Below are 23272 nucleotides of genomic sequence, written 5' to 3'. Positions count from 1 at the left end.
AGACCCCATGAGATGGACTTGAACCAGTGTCCAGTCTACAAAGAGAAGGGTAAACGCAGAGGTATCATTTCCTCCATGCTTCCAAGCGAAGCCAGCCATGGTGGAGTAGGGCCTTTGACTTATCCTCACATAGGCGGAACAGGTAAAAGAAAGGAGCCAGGGGTTCCTCCCAAGCCCATATGACCCCTGAGGAACAGATCCTCAAACGGCCTTAAGAGTAAAAATAAATTCATTTGTCTGGGCCAACTGTATGGCCTTAACACCTAAAAGGAAAATATAACCAAAGATTAAAGGGGCCAAAAAAATTTTTAAGAGTCCATATGTATGGCTAAAGGCTACATAACAAGCAACAATGCAAGATAGGAGATACCTTCTTTTGAGTTGTTGGCCAAGGTGGCCAAAGGTACTCGCAGATAGTAACCCAGCATAGAACTGGGAAAATGAACAGCACACCCCAATCTTATCTAAAGGAATATTGACAAGTGATTGCTTCTAGATGAGGAACAGCTGACCTTCCTAAAACAAAGACCTCTAGATAGGCTGACTAGATTCACCAGATGGACATGTAGTGGGGATTGGCTGTGGTGGGGTCAACACAGCAGACAGTAGCAGGGATATCAGAGTATAAGGGCTCTACTGGGGGGGAGGGAGGCTATGGGAGGGTGCCATCTGGGAAGTGGGTGTATAGTTGAATAAGATGGTTTGGGATGTTCTGTGTGATATACACATACACACACAACAAAAATCAACAAATTTTTAAAAAATGTATTGTGTTTGAGGCGGAAGCATGGAAATTTACATCATGTTAATTAGTAGAGGTGATAAACATTACCATTGAAATCTACCTGATGGCTTTATAGACATACACAGGCACCAAGGATCCAAGTGCAACCGATTATGACTAGTAATAATCAGATACATACAGATTAGAGATGTATGTGCCAACAGCTCAGTGTTAGTAGCAAAAACAATGAGTCTTTCTGCAAGGAACAATATATTCTAAAATGAAATGGAGATCTTTTTTAAAGGTTAAAAACTCATTCAATTTTATGTCTTACAGGGCTTATACTGAGTTCAATATTGTATAACTGTATTAATTCAACTGTGAACCTAGAAACTTAGAAACACTTGTGAAAGAGATGTCCTCTTGCTCTGGAGTGTGTTACTGAATATGTTAAAGCTGTAATGAAATGCTTCTTCTAATTATGTAGTTATTAAAAATTTAAAAATTACTTCATGTTAAATAGTAGAGATAATAAACTTTACCAATGAAATCTACCTGATGACTTTCTATCCATACTCAGGTACTAAGGATCCGAGTGTAACCGTCAGTGACTAGTAATAATCAGATACATAGAGATTAAAAACATATGTGCAAACATGTTTGTGTTAGTAGCATTAAAAATGTAGGAAACAGCATATCTTAAAATGAAATTGAGATCTTCTTTAAAGGGTAAACCTCATTCAATTTTATGTCTCCTAGGGTTTATACTGAGTTCAATATTGTATGACTTTATTAATTCATCTGTGAACCTAAAATTTACAGTCACCTTTGAAAGAGATGTATCTTTGCTCTGGAATGTGTTACTGAATATGTTAAAACTGTTATGAAATCCTTCTTCTAAAAAAAATTAGGTTTGTTGATTATCTGAATATGGAGAGAAAGGCTGAAATTTAAGATATAAGCTAAACATATCAGATTACAAATGTCATATTTATACTGACACATTTAACTCTCACAGTTAGGTTTTATGTCACATAATACAAGTCAGTTAACATTGTAGCCGTGAATAATGTTGTAACCTTACCTAAGCATAATTATTGCTGAGATAATTTTGTGTCTTTTTTAAGCCTTTACAGCTGTATCCTTAGGAGGCTGCGGGGGCGTGGGAGGGGGCGGTGTAGGGGAACGGCTTCATTCCAGGGCTTATTGTGAGCCCAGGATATCTGGAAAAACAGGACCTAGAAATTTGCCTGTTCATTGAGAAAGGTGAATCCTAATTGTTATTTGAGCTTTGAGATCTCCATACAAACACAACATCCATCTTTCTCCAGTTAGTTTGGTGAGAAGATAGAACTTGAATTTTCTTGATTGAGTCTTAGAGAGTATCTTCAGTTTTGCCTCCAAATAAACAGAGACATCAGGAATTGTCTCCTCCCCTCCCCTCTCCTCTCCCCTCCCCTCCAGTCCGTCCCCCGCCCCTCCGTGTGTGTGTGTGTGTGTGTGTGTGTGTGTGTGTCTCCTTTTTTTCTGTAGATTTTCTGTCCATTCTAGACTATTAAAATTCATCTGGTCAGTTCATCATTTGATCATTTGGCAAATACTGATTGCATGCCTATATGAATCAGGTTGCCAAAGATATTGACATGAGGAGCACAGAAAAGGTACCCACCTTCATGGAACTTCACGGTTGGACGAAAAATAGAAATAAAACAACCCTCCTCATAATTTATAATTAAAACTTGCCGGTGCTAGCCGGCCAAGACGGACAGTACCTGAAAGGGGGAGTGAGGATTGAAGGAAAGGAGACAGAAAAGATTGCTGCTTGGGAGGGCTCACGGTGAATACTGCAGCCTCGATTTATTTCAGTTCTGCCTTTTTATACAGAAGAACTCAATTAGTTACAACTGCTGTTTTTCCCCACCTGTATCTGAGGGTCAAGGAGCGCTCAGATCAAAGGCCTCTACTATTGCCTCAAGGTCAGGTATTGTGAGGCTCTCCATATAAACATATACCTCCTAATAAGGCAGATTAGATATTGGTGTGCATAACACACACTCAGTAAACAAGCCTGACACAGCTGAATGATTAGCGGCTCCCGACAAAACTGTTGAGGGTAAATGAATACAGAGGGACTGTGGGAATATTAAAAAGGTTTCCTGCTGGACTAGGCAAGGTATCCCTAAGGAAGAAGAATTTGGAATCTTAGGGATAAGTAGCAATTATATAGTCAGAGGGAGACCAACAGTCAAGTTCATCAAAATATGAATCAAGTTGTGTCTAATTATATCTTTGGTCTAATTCTAATTTTTACACGCATCATTATAGAAAGATAGCTTTAAAATGTTCCCTGTGGATTTTCAAATTAAAACACATGCTTTGAGTCCATACTAATCAAGAGTAGTCTTTCCTGCAGAAAGGTGATTCATCTCAAGTATGCAGTTGCTGGGATATTAGGTGTTGACTTGGGGGAATGGAAGTGTGTTGTGCCAATTGAGCTTGTCAAGCTCATGTGAGGTAGAACAGCCATCCTGCCTGCCTAATGATGGATGATTCCTGTAGTTGGCTTCACACAGGGTTTCCTAATGTTGTGTGTTACACAGCAGAAAATAGAGACACACTTCCGATATATTACCTCCTCATAGCTATCCCATATGGTGCTCTACAGGGTACAAGCAAGGGTCTAGCATGGCAGGAGACTGAACTCCCTGTCATATTGGTCATGCTCTGCTGAAAGCTCTCTGTGTGCTTTTGAGCAGGTCTTGAAACCTATCCTTCTGTCCTGGGTATGTGCTGTCAGGTGTGGATGTTCTGTTTGTAAAGTTATTTAAGGCAATGTGACTAGAATGTTCATAGAATGTCAGGAAGGTTCTTGATGCTAGCCAAAGGTGTAGATTTCATTTAAGAGAAATATGATCTGGATAGGGAACTATGTTATTGGAACAAAGCCCTGGAGTGCCTTCTTTAGCTGCGTAGGCCACAAAAAGAAGTGTTCCAAACCAGAACCAGTGATTTCTGAAAAACTCAGAATTTCTTCCAGTTAAAAAACAATGGGAATGAAACTTTAAAAAGTAAAAAAAATTGCCGCATTATCTTATCATACTAACTTGAAGTTTCTGAAAGAACAATTCTTTTCTTTAAATGGTATGTATTCTTTCAGGAGAATTGGGGCACAAAGCCCCAGATTCCAATTGAACTGTCACACAGGGTAACTTCTGACAAGCCTGTCATTTGTCCATTTTCTCTTCTGACCCAGTGGTACTCTGAAAGATCAGAAGGGAGAGAAGGATTAATGTCATTGTGCATAGATGAATACACAGTTTCTTTAAGAACAAATGAAATTCCACTTGTTGGAATTGACTGGGAAACATGAAAAATGGTGCACTTAGCACCACTGTGCCTCACACTGCTCCCTTTATTAACCAGAGGTCCTCAGCTTATACCTTGGCATTTAGCCTCTTCTGCCCTTGTGCAGGTAATAACAGTGTACTCAGCATGGGCATGTACTCACTACAGGCAGGTGGAGAAAGGATGATGGCATTTCCGTGAGGGCAGAAATAGAACTGTTTTATGCTTTCTCTTGTCAGCAGAGTTTAATTCCAGCTGCTTTGTGTTGTCCTGTTTCTGTTCAGAAAGAATACAGCACTGACATGGGCCATAGGTACCTGATTTTTCCCCTTTTATAAATTGAAGTTTTACGAATTTCATACAATGTATTTTGATCAAATTAGACCTCTCCCCCTATCTGTACCTGTCTTATAGCCCCCTGCTGGATTTCATATGCTGTAGCATATATATTAAGGCCTATCGAGCCAAGTTGTGTGTCCCAGATGTTCTTCCGTATGTGTCCATCCACTGGAGCCTATCTACCTGATTTTTGTTGTTGTAGTTGTTGATGGTGGTTATTTTGTTTTTGTTTTAAGCCAGTACTGGAAATTAAGCCTAGGGCCCCCAGTTATGTAAATCAAGTGCATTATCACTGAGCTGAAGCCCTAGCCCAGCTAGGGCTTTTGCTTTGGTTTGTTTGTGAAGTTTTTGTTTTGTTTTGTTCTTAGTTTTGTGAAACAGGGTCTCACATTGTAGCCCTAGCCACCCTGTAACTATGTGGATCAGGTTGGCCTCAATCTCATAGAGATCTATCTTCCTCTGCCTCCTAAGTGCTGGGATAAGAGCATGCACCACCTTGGATATCTATTTTGATATAAACTTTGCCTTTTGCAAAGAGGTGGATTTACCCGTCAAGAGTCATAGTACCCTTGTATACCTTACAGAAGTAAAGCCCTACCATTTTACTTCAGGTTCCAGAGCATAGTGAATTCCTGAGGTAAGTGGACAATAGTTAGCAAATATCTTGTAATTCTAACATCTTATTTTGTATCCAAGCACTGGCTGTATATTGGGAGTTGGACTTGTTCTGTCCCTCATGAGCCACAGCAGCCACACAGAATCACGAGTTCATGTGGCAGCATCTCTCCAGAAGCTGTCTACCTACCTAGATGACAGTGGAAGCCAGAGCAGGACTTTTCAAGAGGTAGGAGATGGAGGTTGCATTTCACCTTGCTTTACTGTCTTTTGTGGGTTTTTTTGTTTTGTTTTGTTTTGTTTTTACTGCTGCTTATTTCTACTCAGATTTTAGTAACCCTGTAAATGAAATTCTTTTTCAATAGTTGTATTACAACTCCAATAAGGAGAAAATCTGAGTGGCAAGGCACTTAGCGTGGAAAAATATTGAGGCAATATCCTTTATCACACTTAATGAAAAGTTGTTTTTTCTTAATCCAGCATAACACAAAAATATGCATAAGTAGAGCTAGTGTGACACTGTCTACACATGACTATGTTTACATGGAATTCTTTACCTCTGTTGTGTCCAGGTAAAGCTGAGCTCTTTGCTCCCTGCTTCAAGAGGGCAAAGGATGACCTTGTGGCTGAACCAGATTCCCCCTCCCATTAGAACAGATTCTGTTTTATCCCAGCCTGCCCACAAGCTATTGATGAGCACATAATGGCTGCTGTGTTTCTCTGCTCAGCTCCTCTGCTTTCAGCAATAGCAGTTGCTGAATTGGTAAATTTCTTTGGGGCACAGAGGGTTGAAGTTTTGTTCTGGACATGCACCAAATTTCCATTTTTAAAGTGGTGTCAAGTGTGATTTAAAAGTATGTTTTGTTTCGTTTTGTTTTAAGCTGAGGAAGAAAATCTTGTGACCTAAGAACAATTTGATAAATAAATGAAAACAAAGTTATTTTAACTGATAACATCTGTCTGCCTTGATGTTTTGATTAATAAGACCAGAAGTTTTGTTTCGTTTTGTTGCATCCCCCTATCCTAGGTGTTTTATTACCTGCTTTCTTCCTTGGAAGCTGGCTTACATCTTTGTGTATCACTCAGCTCTGTGGGTGAACTTCCCACTGGATCTTAACAGCATCCTTATAACGAAGGGCTTTATCTTAAAAATGTGAGATAGCAGGAAGAAGATGGAAAAATTTGATTGCAGAAATTGAGCCTCTGTTTGAATGACTGACTTGCTCAAAGTTATCTAGCCAGTAAATGGCCTATTTGGAACATGTGCCCAAGTATTATCTCTGCTCCCATTATCAGTTTTAGTTTGTATGTTTTTTTTTATTTTTCTTTTACTCATTCATTTACTTATTAAGTTTTCACCAGTACAGTGACAGACACAGAAAAATCCCTGTTTTATACAACCCCACATTCCTGTTCCAGTGATGTTCCTGGCGTCTCCTAGGGAAACACAGCTGTGTTTCACATTCTTGATTGTCCTCTTCTATGGGGTCTTGGAGGTAGTGCATGACATTGAAGCTAGTAAGGATCTCTTTCCTTCTGCTGTTTACAAGTGCTAAGCATGATCTTTTTGAGGAAACTTTTTGATTTATGCATTTGAATCCTGGTTTTTGTCCCATAGCTACTTACAATTGAACCTCTAAGCCCTTTTGTAAGATGTATAGAAAATGATCTCCATCTTGACATTGTTAAGAAATGCACTAATAGCCAGGCATGGTGGCACACACCTTTAATCCCAGCACTTGGGAGGCAGAGGCAGGCAGATCTGTGAGTTCAAGACCAGCCTGGTCTATATAGTGAGTTCCAGGACAGCTGGGGCTATAGGGAGACCCTGTCTGAAAAAGCCAGAAAAAAAAAAAAAAAGAAATAATGATACCTAGTCTGGAGTATCTGTATTTAAATTCAGTTCTTCCAGGGAGAGGTTTGACACATTATCTCCATCAGCTAAGCTATGTTGTTTTATTTTGTGTGTGAAAAAACATTTCTCTGCTGTGTTTTTTTAGGTCCTTGCCTACACACTTAGCTGTGTGTGTGCATCAGCATTCAGTGCTGGCATTATTGAGGCTGTAGAGGTTGAAGATATTATGAAGAAACTTCAGCTGTTGGTAGAGAACAACCAGCAGGTTGGAACATGTGCCCTGGACCCTTCTTCCCCAGGGGTCTTGGGCCTACTACTGCTCTATCCTGCCTTTTGACTTCCTCTGAGTTAGACTACCATGAAATATGTGTCATACTTAGAACTGGGGAAGAGGAGGTGGAAAGATTGTAAGAGCCAGGGAGGAGGTGCATGACCATATGGAAATAGTCTTACAGGTGCCTGGGACTCTTCTCATACAAACCTACAGCAATGGTGTCAACATGCACAAGGCCCATGCAAACTTAAGCAGACAAAAACCCAGCACAGAACTGTAGAAATGAACAGCAGGCCCCAATCTTAGTCAAAGAATTATTGGCAATTGATTACTGCTGGTTAAGGAAGAGCTTATCTACTTGAAGGGAGAGACTCTAGATATGCTGACTAAACCCCGGTGGCTGAACTCACACTGAGGGTCATCTGGGTACCCTAACTTTACATAGGAGGCCTTAATACAAATGACAGAATGTATGAACTCCAGTGGGCGGGGGGCTATGAGAGGATGCCAAAGGGGAAGGGAGATGGGGGTGTAAAGATGATTTTATGTATGAAATACACAAAAATTCAATTAAAAAATTAAAAAAATATATGGATAGAGACTAGTTATACAAAAGTAGCTACAAAATTTGTAAAGTTATGAGTGCATCGAGAACTCTGATGAAATCAAACTTTCACATTCAAGGCAGAAAATCCCTACTCATAACTGAATATGCAGAGGAAAATTTAAATACTTGCAATTTAAATATGCATTAAACAATCTCTCCTAAATACTACTGAGCCTTTAAAAAGGAAGCTCTGACGTGCACTGCCACCTGGACAAATCATTGAGATATTACAGTAAGTGAAACAAGCTAATCACAGGAGAAATGGCATGTGATTCCACATATATGAGGTACTTAGAGTATCTCTTTAGAGTCAGATTCATAGGGATGGAGCAGAGTACTAGTTGCCCTGGGGTCAGAAAGTTAGTGTTTAGTAGGGGCAGAGATGAAAATAGTTCTGAGGATTATTGATGGCTGTGATTTTGATTAATGCCATTCAACTACTATTCATATTAAGGAGGTAAAAAAAAATTCTGAGCATGTCATAGAATTTCTCCAATTTGATGATTTTAAAAGGTCTCTCCATGTCATAGTATTGGCTATATAGTGAGTTACTGAGTTACTGTAGGACTGACAGAGTTTAAGTTTATGATGGCATCCTTTCTGTTTTATGACTCTTTTTTTTTCTTTTCTTTTTTTCAGGGGGGGGGGTCTATTTGAGATGTTCTCCCTGTAGCCCCAACTGGCCTGGCACTCATTATATAGACCAGGCTGGCCTTGATCTCACAGTGATCCGCCTGCCCCTGGAACCAAAGGCATGCACCACCATGCCTAGTTCTTTCCCTTCCTACTTGCACTCAGAATATGCTTTTCAAGTCCAAAACTGAATGTTTTTACATGATGTACTTATTATGGGATGTTTTCTCTTGCTTAGGAGTTGACTGACCTTGTGTGGTGATTCTTGAATTTTCACTCATGACCCCTAAATAGTTGAATACTGTAGAATTATTCTTCTAAGGTAAATGGCCCCCTGCAGCTGAATTCCTTACAGTCAGACTCTGCAATTTCAAAGTCTACATTGAAAAAAAAAATCTGTAAATCTCTGATTGTCAGATGACAAATAGAACTTTTAAGTAGGAATAGGAAGTCCTAGAAATGCATATTTTGCTACATTTAACATATTTATCGTATATTCCTAATCCATAGCTTGCTTTCCCTTACCCCTATTATTATTTATTTTTACCAGACTTCAGGTTTTGCTCTGGCATTAGGAAACCTAGTTCATGGTTTATCTGTGTGTGGACATGGAAAAGCTGAAGACTTAGGCAGCAGACTTCTCCCTAGATGGATCAAAATTGTTCTGACAGAGGTAAAAACCACCTCCTAGATGATATTATATGTTTTAATAAAGAAAAAAACTTCTTTGATTCTTTATAGGAATCGCTAAGATATATAGCTTAACAATAAATGTTCAAACAAAAGATATATGTACCTTTAATCCCCTATATGTAATGCATCATGTCAACCTTTACAGGTTTTTTTAAGTGTATGAGTGTATTGCCTGCATCTATGTAACTGTAATGGTGTTGTGCCATGGCCGTGGAGGCCAGAAGAGGGCATTGGATCCCCTGGAACTGAGTTACAGGTGATTGTTAGCCTCCATGTGGGTGCTGGGAACCAAACTTAGGTCCTCGGCACGAGCAGCCAATGCTTTTAACTGCTGAGTCATCTCTCCAACCCTGACTTGACAAGTTTTTTTGTTTAGTTTTTTCTTTTCTTTTTTTTAAAGCTGGTTACTTTGTCAGTGCTTTGATTTTTAAAGCAACATTTTTTGGGGGGGTTGGCAAAATATAAACAAGAAGGCACCTATGACCTAACAGCCTTAACCTGTTGCTTTATTTTAGTCTTATTGCTATTTTTGGGTCAATTATCAATTGTTAGTTTTGTTGATCCTCAAAATTTGGTACTATTTTGACAGCAGTATACTTTTATAGAACCTGAACCCAAGGAGATTTTTACTCATGACATATTGTAAATCTTTGTTTTCAGGGTACTCCTACAATGCTGTGTCTGGCAGCTCTTCATGGCCTGGTGGCCTTGGTAGGCTCTGATGGGGATATAATGCAGGTAAAGCATTGATGAGGGGAAGGAATTTAAGTGAGTGAATAGCCATAGCAGGAGGAGAGCACCTTTATCCTGATGTTTTAAGGACAAAATGTATATGCTTACAGTAATAGCTGTATCGTGCTTTTCAGTGCCTTGCTATGGGAAAAAGTGCTCCTGACTGAGTTCTTTCTGTACAGATTTGTTCCTTGTTTTGTTAGATTTGTAGGGCTTAAACCTCATCAGTGTAGGTACTTTTCACAAATTGTCCTGCCTGAGAAGCGATTCACAAAAATTATAGTTTGCATCTATAATGTTTAAGTTTAAATCTGTGCAAATGTTCTTTTATTTTGAAATATTTTCACAGTGGACATAAGTATGTATAATTTTATCAACAGTTATGAAGGAGTGCCTTAGTTCATACAACAAAAGTTTGAGTGACTGCTATATGCCACACTGAGCAAGTGCTAAAAGATCAATGACAAATAAAGCCCTGCTTTTGAGGAGCTTGCCACTTATGTCTTTGGACTATAAACAGCTGATAATTTGTTCATTCTTAGGTGATTGCTTATATACTGGGTATTTCTCCTTATCTTTTCAGCTTAAATCAGAAATCATCCAGACCTCTCATTTTCAAGCCAGACTTAATGAAGTCATTAGAACTCTAACTGAGGTGAGAAGACTAATTTAAAGTTCTTGGGTAGGAAAACAGTTATTCTTTGTTATCTTTTTTTCTACTACATGATACAAGATGTCTTACCTGGCATATACGAGACCTGACATCATGCTGAGCACAGGCCTGCATTCACAGACACATATGCTCTGTGATGTAGAGATGGGGGGATTGGGAACTGAGTGGCTGACTTTTTGAGTTAGATTGGTATTGATTTCCTTTAAAAATTCAGCCTGAGTTTGTAAGGATTATCGGGCCCTCAGGACAAGGACAAATGGAAGATGATCAAAGGGCAGGGCAGATACCTGGGAGGAAGGGCCAAATAGTATTCAGTTGTCATTGGTGAGAGTATTTGATAAATACTTATCATTATTATTCTTGTTAAAGAATAATCATACTCATCTGTTTTTAAAAATTCTTTTTCTGTTAAGATTTTTATTTAAAAGTGATTACGTTTATTGAATAAAATTAGAAAGTCCAGAATGAAAGCAGTTGAAAAGCACCACAGGTGGTGACTCCCAAAGCTACTCCTAACATTTACTCACACATTTTTCAAAGCATTCTTACTCTAGTTGGTATTCTTACATATACAGAATTTTATATCTTGGTTCTTCATTTAGCATATTTGTTGTAAAACATGTCTTATAAAACATGGCTGATTATAATACTCATAACATAAAGACATTCTAGTAAGTCATGCTTTATAAGCAAGCATAGATTTTTGAGCATAAAAAATATTTTATGTATATGAATATGAATGCTCAGAAAAAGAATTCTACTGAAATTTAAGTTGCTAAAAATTGGGAGAAAACTCTATAAATGGGAACTGTTATTTAAAATGTTCATGAATTTTAATAAGCAATAATAGAAAATGATTTAAAGAAAAGAACAAAATAAAATTTCTTTCCATTTTTAGAGTACTTTATTCTTAAGAAACCTTTCCCTTAGTTTCTACTTCTTGAATTTTTTACTTATCTATTGTTATTTTGATCAGATCTCATGTGTCCCAGATTGGCCTCAAACTTACTATGTAGCTAAAGTTGACATTGAATTTTTGATGATCCTCCTTGCCTCCAGTTCCCAAGCACTGGGTTATAGGCCTGAACTACCACACCTGGTTTATACAGTGTTGGGGCTCGAACCTGTAGACTGATGTATGATAGGCAAACACTCTACCAACTAAATTACATCCCCAAACTTTTTTTTGAATGTTCTTTTCCCATTATTTTAAATTCTTTTGAGACCAGTCTTGCTCAGGGAAACCTGAGAATACCACTAGTACTTTTTGCCATGATTGATTGATTGATTCATTGGTAAACACTCATCAGTTATTTATTCAGGTCTAGTGTAGGAGACTTGTGCTAGCATCCTGGCATATAACTTCTCATTCCTAACCAAGGCTCTAACTCCTACAGGGTCAGTCAATGAGTTTCTATTGGTGGCCTTTTATTGAATAGAGCTTAGATCTTGCCCTATTGCTGAGCTACTATATTTTCATCAATAGGTCATCAGTGTCTCTGGGGTGATTGGTCTTCAGTCAAATGCACTATGGCTTCTAGGACATCTTCATCTATCTATTTTGTCTTCAAATCAAAGCAGAACTTCTGGTAAGGTTAAAGTCCCAATATACTGGACCTAGGAAGTGGAATTGCTAACTCAGGATTCTATACTTTGTTAAGGGCATTAATTGGCACAGCAACCCTATGTGGTAGCTATTACCATCTCTGTTTTATATCTGAACAAAATGGAATGTGACTTACTCTTGGTCATATGGGAGAAAGTGGTATTTTGAATTTAGATTTCTTGGCCTCCAAACCCCATGCTCATTAATACTTCCAGTCTGCCTCCCTCAGAGCATAGTATACACATTTAGCCAAATAACCCATGTTCTACAAATGAAGAAGAATAGAAGACTCAGAGAGATTATATGAATTGCATATAGAATTAGTTTAGTAACAAGTCCAGAAACAAAGAACCAGGTCCTGAAGCTTGGAGCAGATATTTTATTTTACTAGATGTAATGGTATTGTGTTTCAATAAAAGTCTCTTTCAGAGCTATATAGTGAGACCTTGTCTCAAAAAACAAAATATCTTATGACTGAGGGAAGCATGAAATGTTCCTCTTACTCTTCTTAAAGTGTTAGAATGGTGATGGCTGTTACTACTGTTACTTCTATTATTACCTTAAACATGAAACTGTAAAGATTAAGGTACTTAGTTCCACACAGATTTCTCTGTTAACATTTTAATATTTATTTTTGCTTTTTAAAAGTGTGTGTGTATGTGTAGGCACACGTGTGCAGTTGCCTGTGGAGGCTAGATCTCCCTGGAACTGGAGTTATAGGCAGTTGTGAGCCGTCTAATGTGGGCCAGTCCTTTGCAAGAGTGATAAGCACTCTTAACTATGTAGCCATCTCTCCAGTCCCCAGATTTACAGATTTCTTTGTTGTTAAGGCTTATTTTGCAATCAAAGGGGAAGAAGACACCCTGAGGTTTTTTTTTCCCTGCATGCTGCTAGCTAGTACCTAGTAAGAATCACATTTTGTATAGTTTTCCTATTTATTTGTTGAAATAAAGTGTACATGCAGGCTGGGTGGTATACATCTTCAATTCCAGCACTTAGGAGGCAGAGGCAGGTGAGTTTTCTCTGAGTTCAAGACTAGTCCAGTCTACAAAGTCTCTTTCAGAGCTATATAGTGAGACCTTGTCTCAAAAAAAAAAATATCTCTTTATATATGACTGAGATTTTTCTGGCCCATGGTTTTAAAACTAATGAGCTAAGTACATTTTAAAGGTGTGAATCTCCTCAGGGATCAAACTCCTGGGTCTTAATATAACAAAGCCTTTTCTATTTGTAGCATTTGATAAAAGCAATAAAAAAATTACAATCTCTTCATGCTTAATTTATGTTTGTACTTGGAGATTTTCTGGGGGAAAGAATCACTGTTAGTATGTCTGTTCTGTACACTTTATAGTGTTTTGACCTACCTGGCCATCTTGGACCTTTGCCAAAGATGATTAGAAAACAAATTCTTCTCATTAAAACTTAGCTTTACGTATTCCTGACAGCTAGTGTACTGATAGCGTACCCATGAACATGGGACCACTGTAGTGGCTGCGTCTTCACTTCAGTGACTCTGTAGGTATAGAAATAGTACATAGGTCACAGCCTTGTGAACATGCAGAACCTGGAAACTATCATATTAAAATAGGAAGGAAAAAAAAACTTAGTCATATAAAAAAAAGCCCTTGATAATGCTAGTTTTGAAGGTCAGGGCTTTTCCAATATCCTTTTTTATGTAGACTTTTAATTGTAATATTACAGAGTACTTGGTCTGGCCCATATATACTCAGAGCAAGTAGTGGTGAATCATCTTATGCTTAGGTTTTCTGAACAAAATAATTATTATGTGTGGAAAAGTACAGCTTCTTGATCCTGATGGAATTTTCCAATTGAGCCATTCATTGCAGTAAAAACCATTTTATGAAACAATTATGAAAGATTTGGAGGAAAAGGATTTAGGAGACTCCGAGGACTCCACTAGCATAAATGTCACTGCCTCACCATTTCAGGTCAGCAGCTACTTCTGGTTCTTTGTAGATACTGATTTTTAGATTTCTGTAGTTCGTATAGTTGATGCAGCATGTTGTAAAGTGGTCTTTAGGACAGTGGGCTAAGCTTAGAAGCCCAATAGGCTCTTTGTTGACCCTGAGATCACTGGATTGGAGCTCACTGATGTAACAATGTGGAAAGGATTTAAAAAACACATTTTTATTATTTTTTAAACTTTATGTATATGAGTGTATTTGCCTGCATGTATATAAGTATACCTGTGTTGTGCAATGCCCGCACAGGTCAGAAGAGGGTGTTGAATCCCCTGCAATTAGAATTATGGACAGTTGTTAGCCACCATCTGGGTGCTGGGAGGTCTTCTGCAACAGCAAACAGTGACCAGTGCTCTTAACTGCTGAGCCATCTCTCCAGTCCAGCCCCACCCATCCTCCTTTTTTTTTAAGATTTTTTTTTTTTAATCTTTTTGAGACAGCATCTCAAAAAGCCACAGCTGACCTGGAATTCACTATGTAGGCCAGGCTGGCCTCAATCTCACAGAGATCCACCTGCCTCTGCCTCCTGAGTGCTGGGATCAAAGGCATACATTCACCACAAGGTGTGGAAAGGATTTTTTAACCTCTTCACTGGAATAACCATCCTCTATGTTTTTTTTCAGTCTTTCCTAGGTTTGTCACCATTTTGGATTTGCCTGCATAGCCTGAGTGATTACCTCAAGGCCAATTACTTAATCTAACAGAATTAGTTGCAGCCACAGAGTATTGTGCAGAGATTAACACCATAAACATCTTCTCTTTGTCTCTAAGCTGATATGGCAGCATGAGGTCATTATCTCTCCTTCACTAGTCCTGCCGAGTTCCCTGGTTAATTTGATCATTTTCTGTTTCCACAGTTCCTATTGACTACAGTTATTTGCCCGAAAGCAGTTTTATTAGAGCAGCTGTTGGCTTCTTCATTACAGGAGGAAAAAAAGGCAAGTGAGCACATTTCTTGGATTTTGTCATCCTTTCTACATGTTAAGTAAATTTGTGTGCCCTAAGCATGCCTCTGTAGAATCAAACAATGCAGATCTGAAGAGTCAAATGTTCTTTTCTGCCAAACCATCTTTGTAATAGAGACAACTGGGGAAACTAAGAATTGCTACATAAACGTGGAAACTATATTTTCTTAGAATTGCTGTTTCTCATCATGTGTGGCATTGTGAAAACTTTAGTCATGTTGAAATTATATTAAATACACATTACTTTTCTGTCTTCAAATGGCTGTGTTCTAAGTAAAGAACACACTTAGTCCTGTATACCAGACCTGTCTGGGGAGTACATCATGTCCCTGACCTTGGTGATTACTCTGTGTTGCTAGAGTCTCTGACTCTAGTTCCTCTTTTTAGTTTATGTTTTTTCTTTGCACACATTTTTCCATTTGTGCTTCTGTGTTGTGGCCCTCTGTGTTGGAGCACAAACTGTTTGAAGATGGAGAGGAGATTCAGTGCCTTTAGTTTTAACAGGAGCCAGGACAGTGCCATATGTAAGTTATTGAAGAAGTGCTCCTTAATGATTCACTTTTCAGAGCTGTTAGGGAAGAAATGGATTAGAACTATAGGTGTCCTTGCTGGTACTTACCAGCTTCACTAATGTTATAGTTTCTCAGTGATGTTTGCTAATTTCATTCTTTCCTGATGGGGCAAACCAGTGACTACATTATGGCATGATCATTACAATTTGGGGGAAAAAAAAGTTTTTAAATGAATTAAAATGAAAAACTAGAAGAAATCTGGAGATAGCAGTTTAATGAATAAAGTTCATGGAGGAATACAGTCTTACCATTGGAAGAAAACTTGAAGGTCATGTTTGATTTACCAACTGGGAACAGCAATCCCTGGAGCTTCCAGATCATGAACTATTTTTGTAGACTAGAGACAAGTTCCCTTTTCCAGAGTTTTAGACTATATGCTGTTATTCTTGGATTATGAGTTAGCATTATTTACTTTTAATTTTAATTTTTTCTTTGTAAAAATTGACATGGTTATATCATTGTTTTGTGTACTCTCTATATGTTCAATATAATATGCAAGTTAGTTTGATGAATGAAACCTTCTTGAAATAAATATAATACATGTATATTTATTAGAAGAAAATTGAATCTTACAAAGTGAGTATCTGAACTTTCCATGACCAGGATAATGATAACTCTATATATTTTTGCTAAAGTTTTATTAGGTCATTCATTGTTAGCTTATAGAAGTTTAAAATGATTATGATATGAGTTATTTCCATGAGAAATAAAACAATAATTCTCAGGTCAAATGAAGACTTTTTTTTTCTTTTCTAGTAAATAAAGTGTCATTTTGCCTTCCTGAATCCATATTTCTTGGCAGAAATGATTTTTTTTTCTGAATTTTATGGGTAATTCTTAGTTCAATGTGACATTATGATTATGTAGTCCTGGCACAATAGGAGCTGTTCTGCTCTGAGGTTGAAAAATCAGGTTGATGTGATCTGCTGTCTTGCCAAAAGCTGTTTTAAAACAGATTACTAGAGTATTAAAAATTGTCATATTACCAATTGGATTTTTGGCATTTTCAGGTTGTGGGAGAGGGCTGCCTTCCTGTCAGGTTTGTTGACTAGACTCAAAGGAAAGTCTATTCAGCCTACACATTACTAATGATGACCCTAGAGAAGTGGGGGCCGTGGGAGGCTGACCTCTGCCTCCAAAGCCCATTTACATAAACAAAACCAGACCCTGCTCTATGGCACTAAATGGGATGGCCAAAAGCAGAGGTGTGCATGCAAACCAGTGCTTTCTTCTTCAATATGCCCAGCTCATTTGAATTTTAATAACTCTCTTCTAAAGCAGCTTTTGAGTTTAAATGTTTGGATGTCACTCACCAGAGCCCAGTGGGGCTGCTGATAGGAAGGATGACAACTTTGGTGAACTCTTTGAGAAAGAAATAGTTTTTGAGAATAAAAATCATGCTTGGCACAGGCAGAAGATAGACCATGTCAGGCATGGCGTGGTACCATTGCCACTGTGAGCTATTTTTAAGTTTAATAATTCACAAGAGGAAAACAATGTGAAGGATTATCTCTAATTTATACCAGAATGAAAGTGCCATCAAGATTTCCAGCACAGTCCCTGAAATTTGAGAATGAACATCCTAACCTGCTTTGTAGTGCTAGGAACTTCCCCACTTTGGATATTCCCTTTAAAAGTTCTGTTAGGGCATTCAAGATGTTTAGAGCATCCATTCCTTCACAGAGGCCCACATTCCAAACCCATACCAAGTCAATGGGATTCCTTCAAGTTTTAAGGGCTTCATTTCTTGGCTTTGGAACTGTTGCTTTGTATGCCATGTGGCATGCTTTTTCTTCCCTGCCAGCCATGACCTTCCATCAGGTGTATGATTCCTTAACCTTTACCATTGTCATTCTCATTCCTGTGGAAATTTATTGACTGTGCTAGCCTTTTTTTAAAACTTTAAAAAAAATTTTTATTTATTTTTATGTGTATGCATGTATTGCCTGCATATAGGTTAAGTGCGCCCGTGTTGTGCAATGCCCGCAGAGGTCAGAAGAGGCTGGTGGATCCTCTGGAACTAGAGTTAAGGACACTTATTCGCTGCCATGTGGGTGCTGGGATTCGAATTTGGGTCTTCTGCGAGAACAACCAGTGTTCTTAACCACTGAGCCATCTCTCCAGCTCTGACTATGCTAGTCTTAAAGTCTTTCCTTAGAGTTGAGTTCTTCCTATCATGGAGTTCTCTTTCCTCTAATGTCCTCCATTTTTTTTTTTAAACACAAGATCTAATGTAACCCAGGCTGGCCGTGAACTCACTTTGTATCAAAAGCTGACCTTAAACTCCCAATTCTCCTTACTCCATCCCCCAAGTGCAGGAATCACAAGCTTGTGCACTACACTCAGTTCAAATTTTTGAGTCTTAAAAGTTTCCTTATTTTCTGTTCATTTTCCTGATTTGTGATCTTTATCTCACAGTATGTTCAGATGTCATCAAGATTTTATCACTTCTTTCACAGAACATTTAAAAGACTAAAAGGTAATAATTTGAGGGCTGAAGAGATGGCTCAGTGGTCAAGAGCACTTGCTGCTCTTGCAGAGGACCTGGGTTCAATTCCCAGCATCCACATGGCAACTAACAACCATTTATAACTCCAGTTCCAGGGGATCTAACACCCTTCCTCTGGCCTCCAGGGGCACTGCACACGTGTGGTGCACTCACATACATGCAGGCAAAATGCACACATTAAAAACAAATAAGTAAATAAAAATTTAGGTAGTAATTCCTTTCTGGTGCCTACATCAGGTATGTCTATGGAGTAGGAATATTTTTGTTACCATTTTATTGTTGGAGAATGTAGCTAATGCTTTCTTAGCTTGTATTTTTATATTAGGCTTTACAGTTCACATATGAAGTATTATGTGTGGAAACTATATTTAAATATCTGTAGTATAATCATTATGAATGGCATTTGCAAATAAATTCATTGATCAGTGGTCTGTGTATATAAACTTTAGGCTTGTACATAAACTATCTGTAGACATTCTCAGTCATTTTTGGACTAGCGTGAGATATAATTATTAAGATAGTATCTGGCAGAATTAATGAGCTCTTGAGTGTACACAAAATGATATCAGAAGGTTGTCTTTTTACTGAAATTATGGAATTGTTTTCCCAAGCCATGTATCACTTTTAAAATATTTGACTTTCTTATATTTTGCCTGTATACCTCTGAAAATGTTATTAGAGGTGAATACAGTTGTATAAAACTAAGTTTAAAAGTGATATAAAGAAGAAAATAGGGGCTGGAGAGATTCTTAGCAGTTAAGAACACTGCTGCTCTTGCAGAGGACCCAGGTTTGAATCCCAGCACCCACATGGCAGCTAACAGTCATCCACAACTTCCGTTCCAGGGGATCTGAGACCCTCTTCTGTTTTCCATGTGCATTGCATGACAAAGGTGCACTTACACACATGCAGGCATAACACTCATACACATAAAATAAAAACAAATGAATAATTCTTAAAAAGAAGAAGAAAATAGTAGTTGGCACTTTAAAGTCTGAGGCAGGAAGATTGTCATGACTTTGAGGTCATCTTAGGCTATATAGTGTCTTCCAGGCCAGCATAAGCTATAGAAACCCTGTCTTAAAAAACAAAAGATGGGGAGTAGAGAGATGGTTCGTGATTATGAGCACTGACTGCTGTTGTAGAGGATGCAGGTTTAGTTCCCAGCACCCATATGACAGCTAACGACCACCTGTAACTCCAGCTCCAGGGGATCTAATGCCCTATTCTGGCCTCCACAAACATTGCACACATCTGGTATAATTACATATATGTAGGCAAAACACTCATACACATAAAATATTAAATTAATTAATTAATTAATTAATTAAATCAAGGCTGGAGAGATGGCAGGTACTATTCTTCAAGAGAATCTGAGTTGGATCCCAGTATCAGGTGGTTCACAATGCCTGTAACTCTAGCTCCAGGGTTTCTTACACCTTCTGACCTCCACATGCAGTTACACTCACATGGCATATTTTCACACACTCTTACATATATAAACATAAATAGAATAAAACAAAACATTAAAAGGATACAAAAATGAAAAGAATTTCTTGTCATATCAGCATCTAGCCACTGTAGACAGTCCTAGGTTTATCTTTGTAGATATATCTGTATGTATTTTACCCATTCATAAAATTTATAATATCTAATTGTCAAGATTTTTTTCATGTAAATGTCATGTCAGGTTGGTCTCAAACTTGCTATCTAGTCAAGGATGACCTTGAACTTCTGATCCTCAGTGCTGGAATTACAGGCATGCTCCAGCATGCTTAATTTATTGGGTGAGGTAGATGGAACTCAGGGCTTTGTACAAGCTAGGCAAACATTCTACCAACTAAGCTACATACATCCCTAGCCCTTAATTTTTTTTTTAGCATCATTAAAATATTTAGAAGGGAAAAAACCTAACCCATTCTCTCACAGTTCTCTACAGATACCATTTTTAGATATTTACCAACCTTTTCCTTTTGTCCATACACAATTTTCACTTTTTCAAATGTATATGTATATATGATGGCCACTCTTTTTCTCTACTTGACACATCTGGGAAGAAGGAATCTCAATTGAAGAATTGCAGATTGGCCTGTGGACATGTCTATGGGCCATTTTTTTCATGGCTAATTGATGTAGGTGAGCCCAGCCCACTGTCAGCAGTATCATCCCTAGGTGGGTGGGTCTGGGCAGTTTATAAGAAGGGTAGATGAATGTGAGCTAGGGAGAGAGCAAGTAAGTAAGCAGCATTCATATATGGTCTCTGTTTCAGTTTCTGCTTCAAGCTCCTGCCTTGAGTTCCCTTAATGATAGCCTGTAATTTATAAGCTGAAATAAACACTTTCTTCCCCAAGTTGCTTTGGTTGTGTTTATTACAGCATCAGAAAGCAAACTGGATTGGTAGCCTTTGTATCTTTAACTAAATATTATAAGTATTTCTCTTTCATTTTATCACCATAATTATCATTTATAAATGATTGTAGAATAAAGGAGCAAGTGAGATGGCTTAGTGGGTAAAGATGTTTGCTTCCAAGACGACATGAGTTTGATCCCCAGGACCCATGTGGTAGAAGGAGAGAACTGACTCCTTCATGCTGTTCTCTGACTTCTTCATGCATATGCTTGCATGTGTAAACACACACATTAAATAAATATAAAAACATCCATCAAGTTGATCAATTAGAATTAATCATTTTATTATTGATCATTTAAAAAGTTTATGAATAGTGAATATCTTTATGCAGGTAGCTCTATTTGTTCTTTCTTAGCTTTCCTTAGACAAATTCTCAGGAATTTCTTAGTGGCAAGAGAGTGAAAACTTCATAAGTAAGATGCTATGGCCTCTTTTTTTTTTAAAAAAAAGAAAACATTATTTTTATTTATGTGTGTGTGTGTGTGTGTGTGTGCGCGTGCACGTAGGCTCAAGGGGGCCAGAAGAGTGTGTTGGATCCCCTGGTGTTGGAGTTATTGGCAGTTGTGAGCTGCCTGGTGTGGGTTCTGGAATCAGATCTTAGGTCCCCTAAAGAACAGTAAGCACTCTTAACTGCTGAACCATCTCTCCAGCCTTCTTATTTTTTGAGACAAGGTCTAACATGCCATATCCCTGCCATGGGCTCTTAATGCTACAAAAGGATTGTGCTGATTTGTAGTGTTTCAATATTGTATACAAAGAGAAAACAGTATATTATAGAGTTTAAGATATGGGAAGTCATAGTGTATAGGTTCATATCCCACTCCACTATTTGCAGCATATGTAAATTTGGGAAAGCCACCTAAATCTCTTAGTCTTGGTTTCTGTAAAATTAAGAAAATGATTGATTTTTCCTTATAGAGTTTTATAAGGGTTAAAAGTCATTTATGTATTACAGGATACCCTACGTCTGATTTTATTTAGTTTTTAATTCATTGTCAGAGGAATAGACTTAACATTTTGAGAGTTTTGAAAATTAAAGTTTATAGTTTACTTTCTAAATTAACATTGCTATATATATTGAGAATTTCATACATGAGTATTGTATTATTTTCACCCCTAACTCCTCCCCACCCTCTCCCTCTCAATTTCTTGTCCCCTTCCTTATTACTATTATATATCCATACATACACTTATAAATATGCATATACACGTGTATATACAAACATATCATCTATATATATATTGCATTGAGTCCCTTAGTGGCTTTCATGTGTATCTGTATTTAAGGCTGTCCATTTGTGATTAGATAACCATTCAGGGAGTTAGTCCCTAGAGAAAACTGATTCTCCCTCTTTTAGCATCCATTGATTGCCTATAGCTCTTCATCTACAGATGGGATCTTGTGAAATTTTCCCCATCTATCTTGGCATCTCAACTGTTTTTGTCATTATGCTGATCTTGTTAGACTACCATACTGTGGAGATTTTCTTGGTGCAACTTCCTTATCATGTCTAGAATGCATAACTAGCAGCATATGTTTTATCCCTCTGGTTTACATTCTTTCTGCCCCCTCTTTCAAGATGTTTCCTAAGCTTTAGGTGTAGAGGTTGTAGATGTATCACTTAGAAGTGGGCACTGTCACTTATTCTCTGTTTGGACCAGTTGCAGAATTTCATAATAATAATCTCCATCTGTTGTAAAAAGAAGCTTCTTTGATAGTGGTGAAAGGTACTCTTGTCTGGCTGGTCCAGAGCAGGAGCAGTGTATCTTAATTACCCTTATTATTGTGTGACCCTTATTATTGTGTATATGTGTATATATGTGCATGTGAGTGCAGGCACATGTGTGTGGAGGTCAGAGGACAACTTTTGGGAGTTCATTCATTCCTTCAAACATGAAATCTTGGGATCAAACTCAGATTGTCAGGTTTGTGTCATGCTTCTACCCACTGAGCCATCTCTCATACCCAGAATTTCTTTTTAAACAGTTGCACTTATATTCCTTTTATTTCACTCCCCACCCCCCAAAAATACAGAAAAGCTCCAAACTCTCTCTATTCTCTGACATCTCTGCTAGAAACTTCATCCATTAGGCCCCAGTGAATGAACTTAGACATCTGGGGACACTAACTTGGCTTGGTAGGCCTTAACATAAAAGAAAGAATGCATGAAATAGCGGGGGAGGGAGGAGCTATGGGAGGATGCTGAAGGGGGAGGGATATAAAGATGATTAAGATGTTGTATATGAAATACACAAAAATTCAACTAAAAATATACAAACAAAGAAAAAATAGAAGAAACTTCATTCAGAAAGCCCAATTCAAATTTCATTGAAATCTCAGTGAGGTCTTACCTAGGAAGAGGTCTAATTTGGAATGTTCTTCTGTCATTTCTCTCCATTCTTCTTCATCAGGAACAGTTCCTCAGCCCCGGTTTTCTTTGCTTTGTCATATTTAAGACCAGAGGCAGTTATTGCATAGAACAGTCTCCAGTCTCCTCATGTCTCTCAGGTTAGAATCAGATCATTTGTTTTATCAGACAGTCACAGAAGCAGTCTTTGTTCTCTGCCTGGGTCAGGAGGTGTGTGGTCCTTTTCCCTCCTCTATAAAGTTAAACTTGAGGTAAGATGATGGCCCCTAGGTTTCTCATCAAGTAATATGTTACTTTTTTAGAAAAATTATAGAACTTTTGTGTATTTCATACATAAAAATATCTTTATCCCCCCTTCCTCTTTAGCAC

General features: G+C 38.0%; 1 protein-coding gene across 4 annotated transcripts in view; it reads left to right on the top strand.

Moving 5' to 3' along the window:
* The window catches only part of Focad (focadhesin), a 399091-nt gene that overhangs the window by 332251 nt on the left and 43568 nt on the right, over positions 1-23272 (top strand). For all 4 annotated transcript variants that reach the window (XM_029569601.1, XM_008845526.3, XM_008845525.3 and 1 more), the window contains 7 exons: positions 5105-5252; positions 7024-7143; positions 8943-9065; positions 9746-9823; positions 10401-10472; positions 11977-12079; positions 14936-15016. In XM_029569601.1, coding sequence (XP_029425461.1) covers positions 5105-5252; positions 7024-7143; positions 8943-9065; positions 9746-9823; positions 10401-10472; positions 11977-12079; positions 14936-15016 — 725 coding nt within the window. The remainder of the gene's footprint in view (positions 1-5104; positions 5253-7023; positions 7144-8942; positions 9066-9745; positions 9824-10400; positions 10473-11976; positions 12080-14935; positions 15017-23272) is intronic.

Source organism: Nannospalax galili, unplaced genomic scaffold (assembly GCF_000622305.1).
Source record: "Nannospalax galili isolate Female #2095 unplaced genomic scaffold, S.galili_v1.0 scaffold1082, whole genome shotgun sequence".
Classification (NCBI taxonomy): Eukaryota; Metazoa; Chordata; class Mammalia; order Rodentia; family Spalacidae; genus Nannospalax; species Nannospalax galili.
This window is presented reverse-complemented; position numbering and strand designations above follow the sequence as displayed.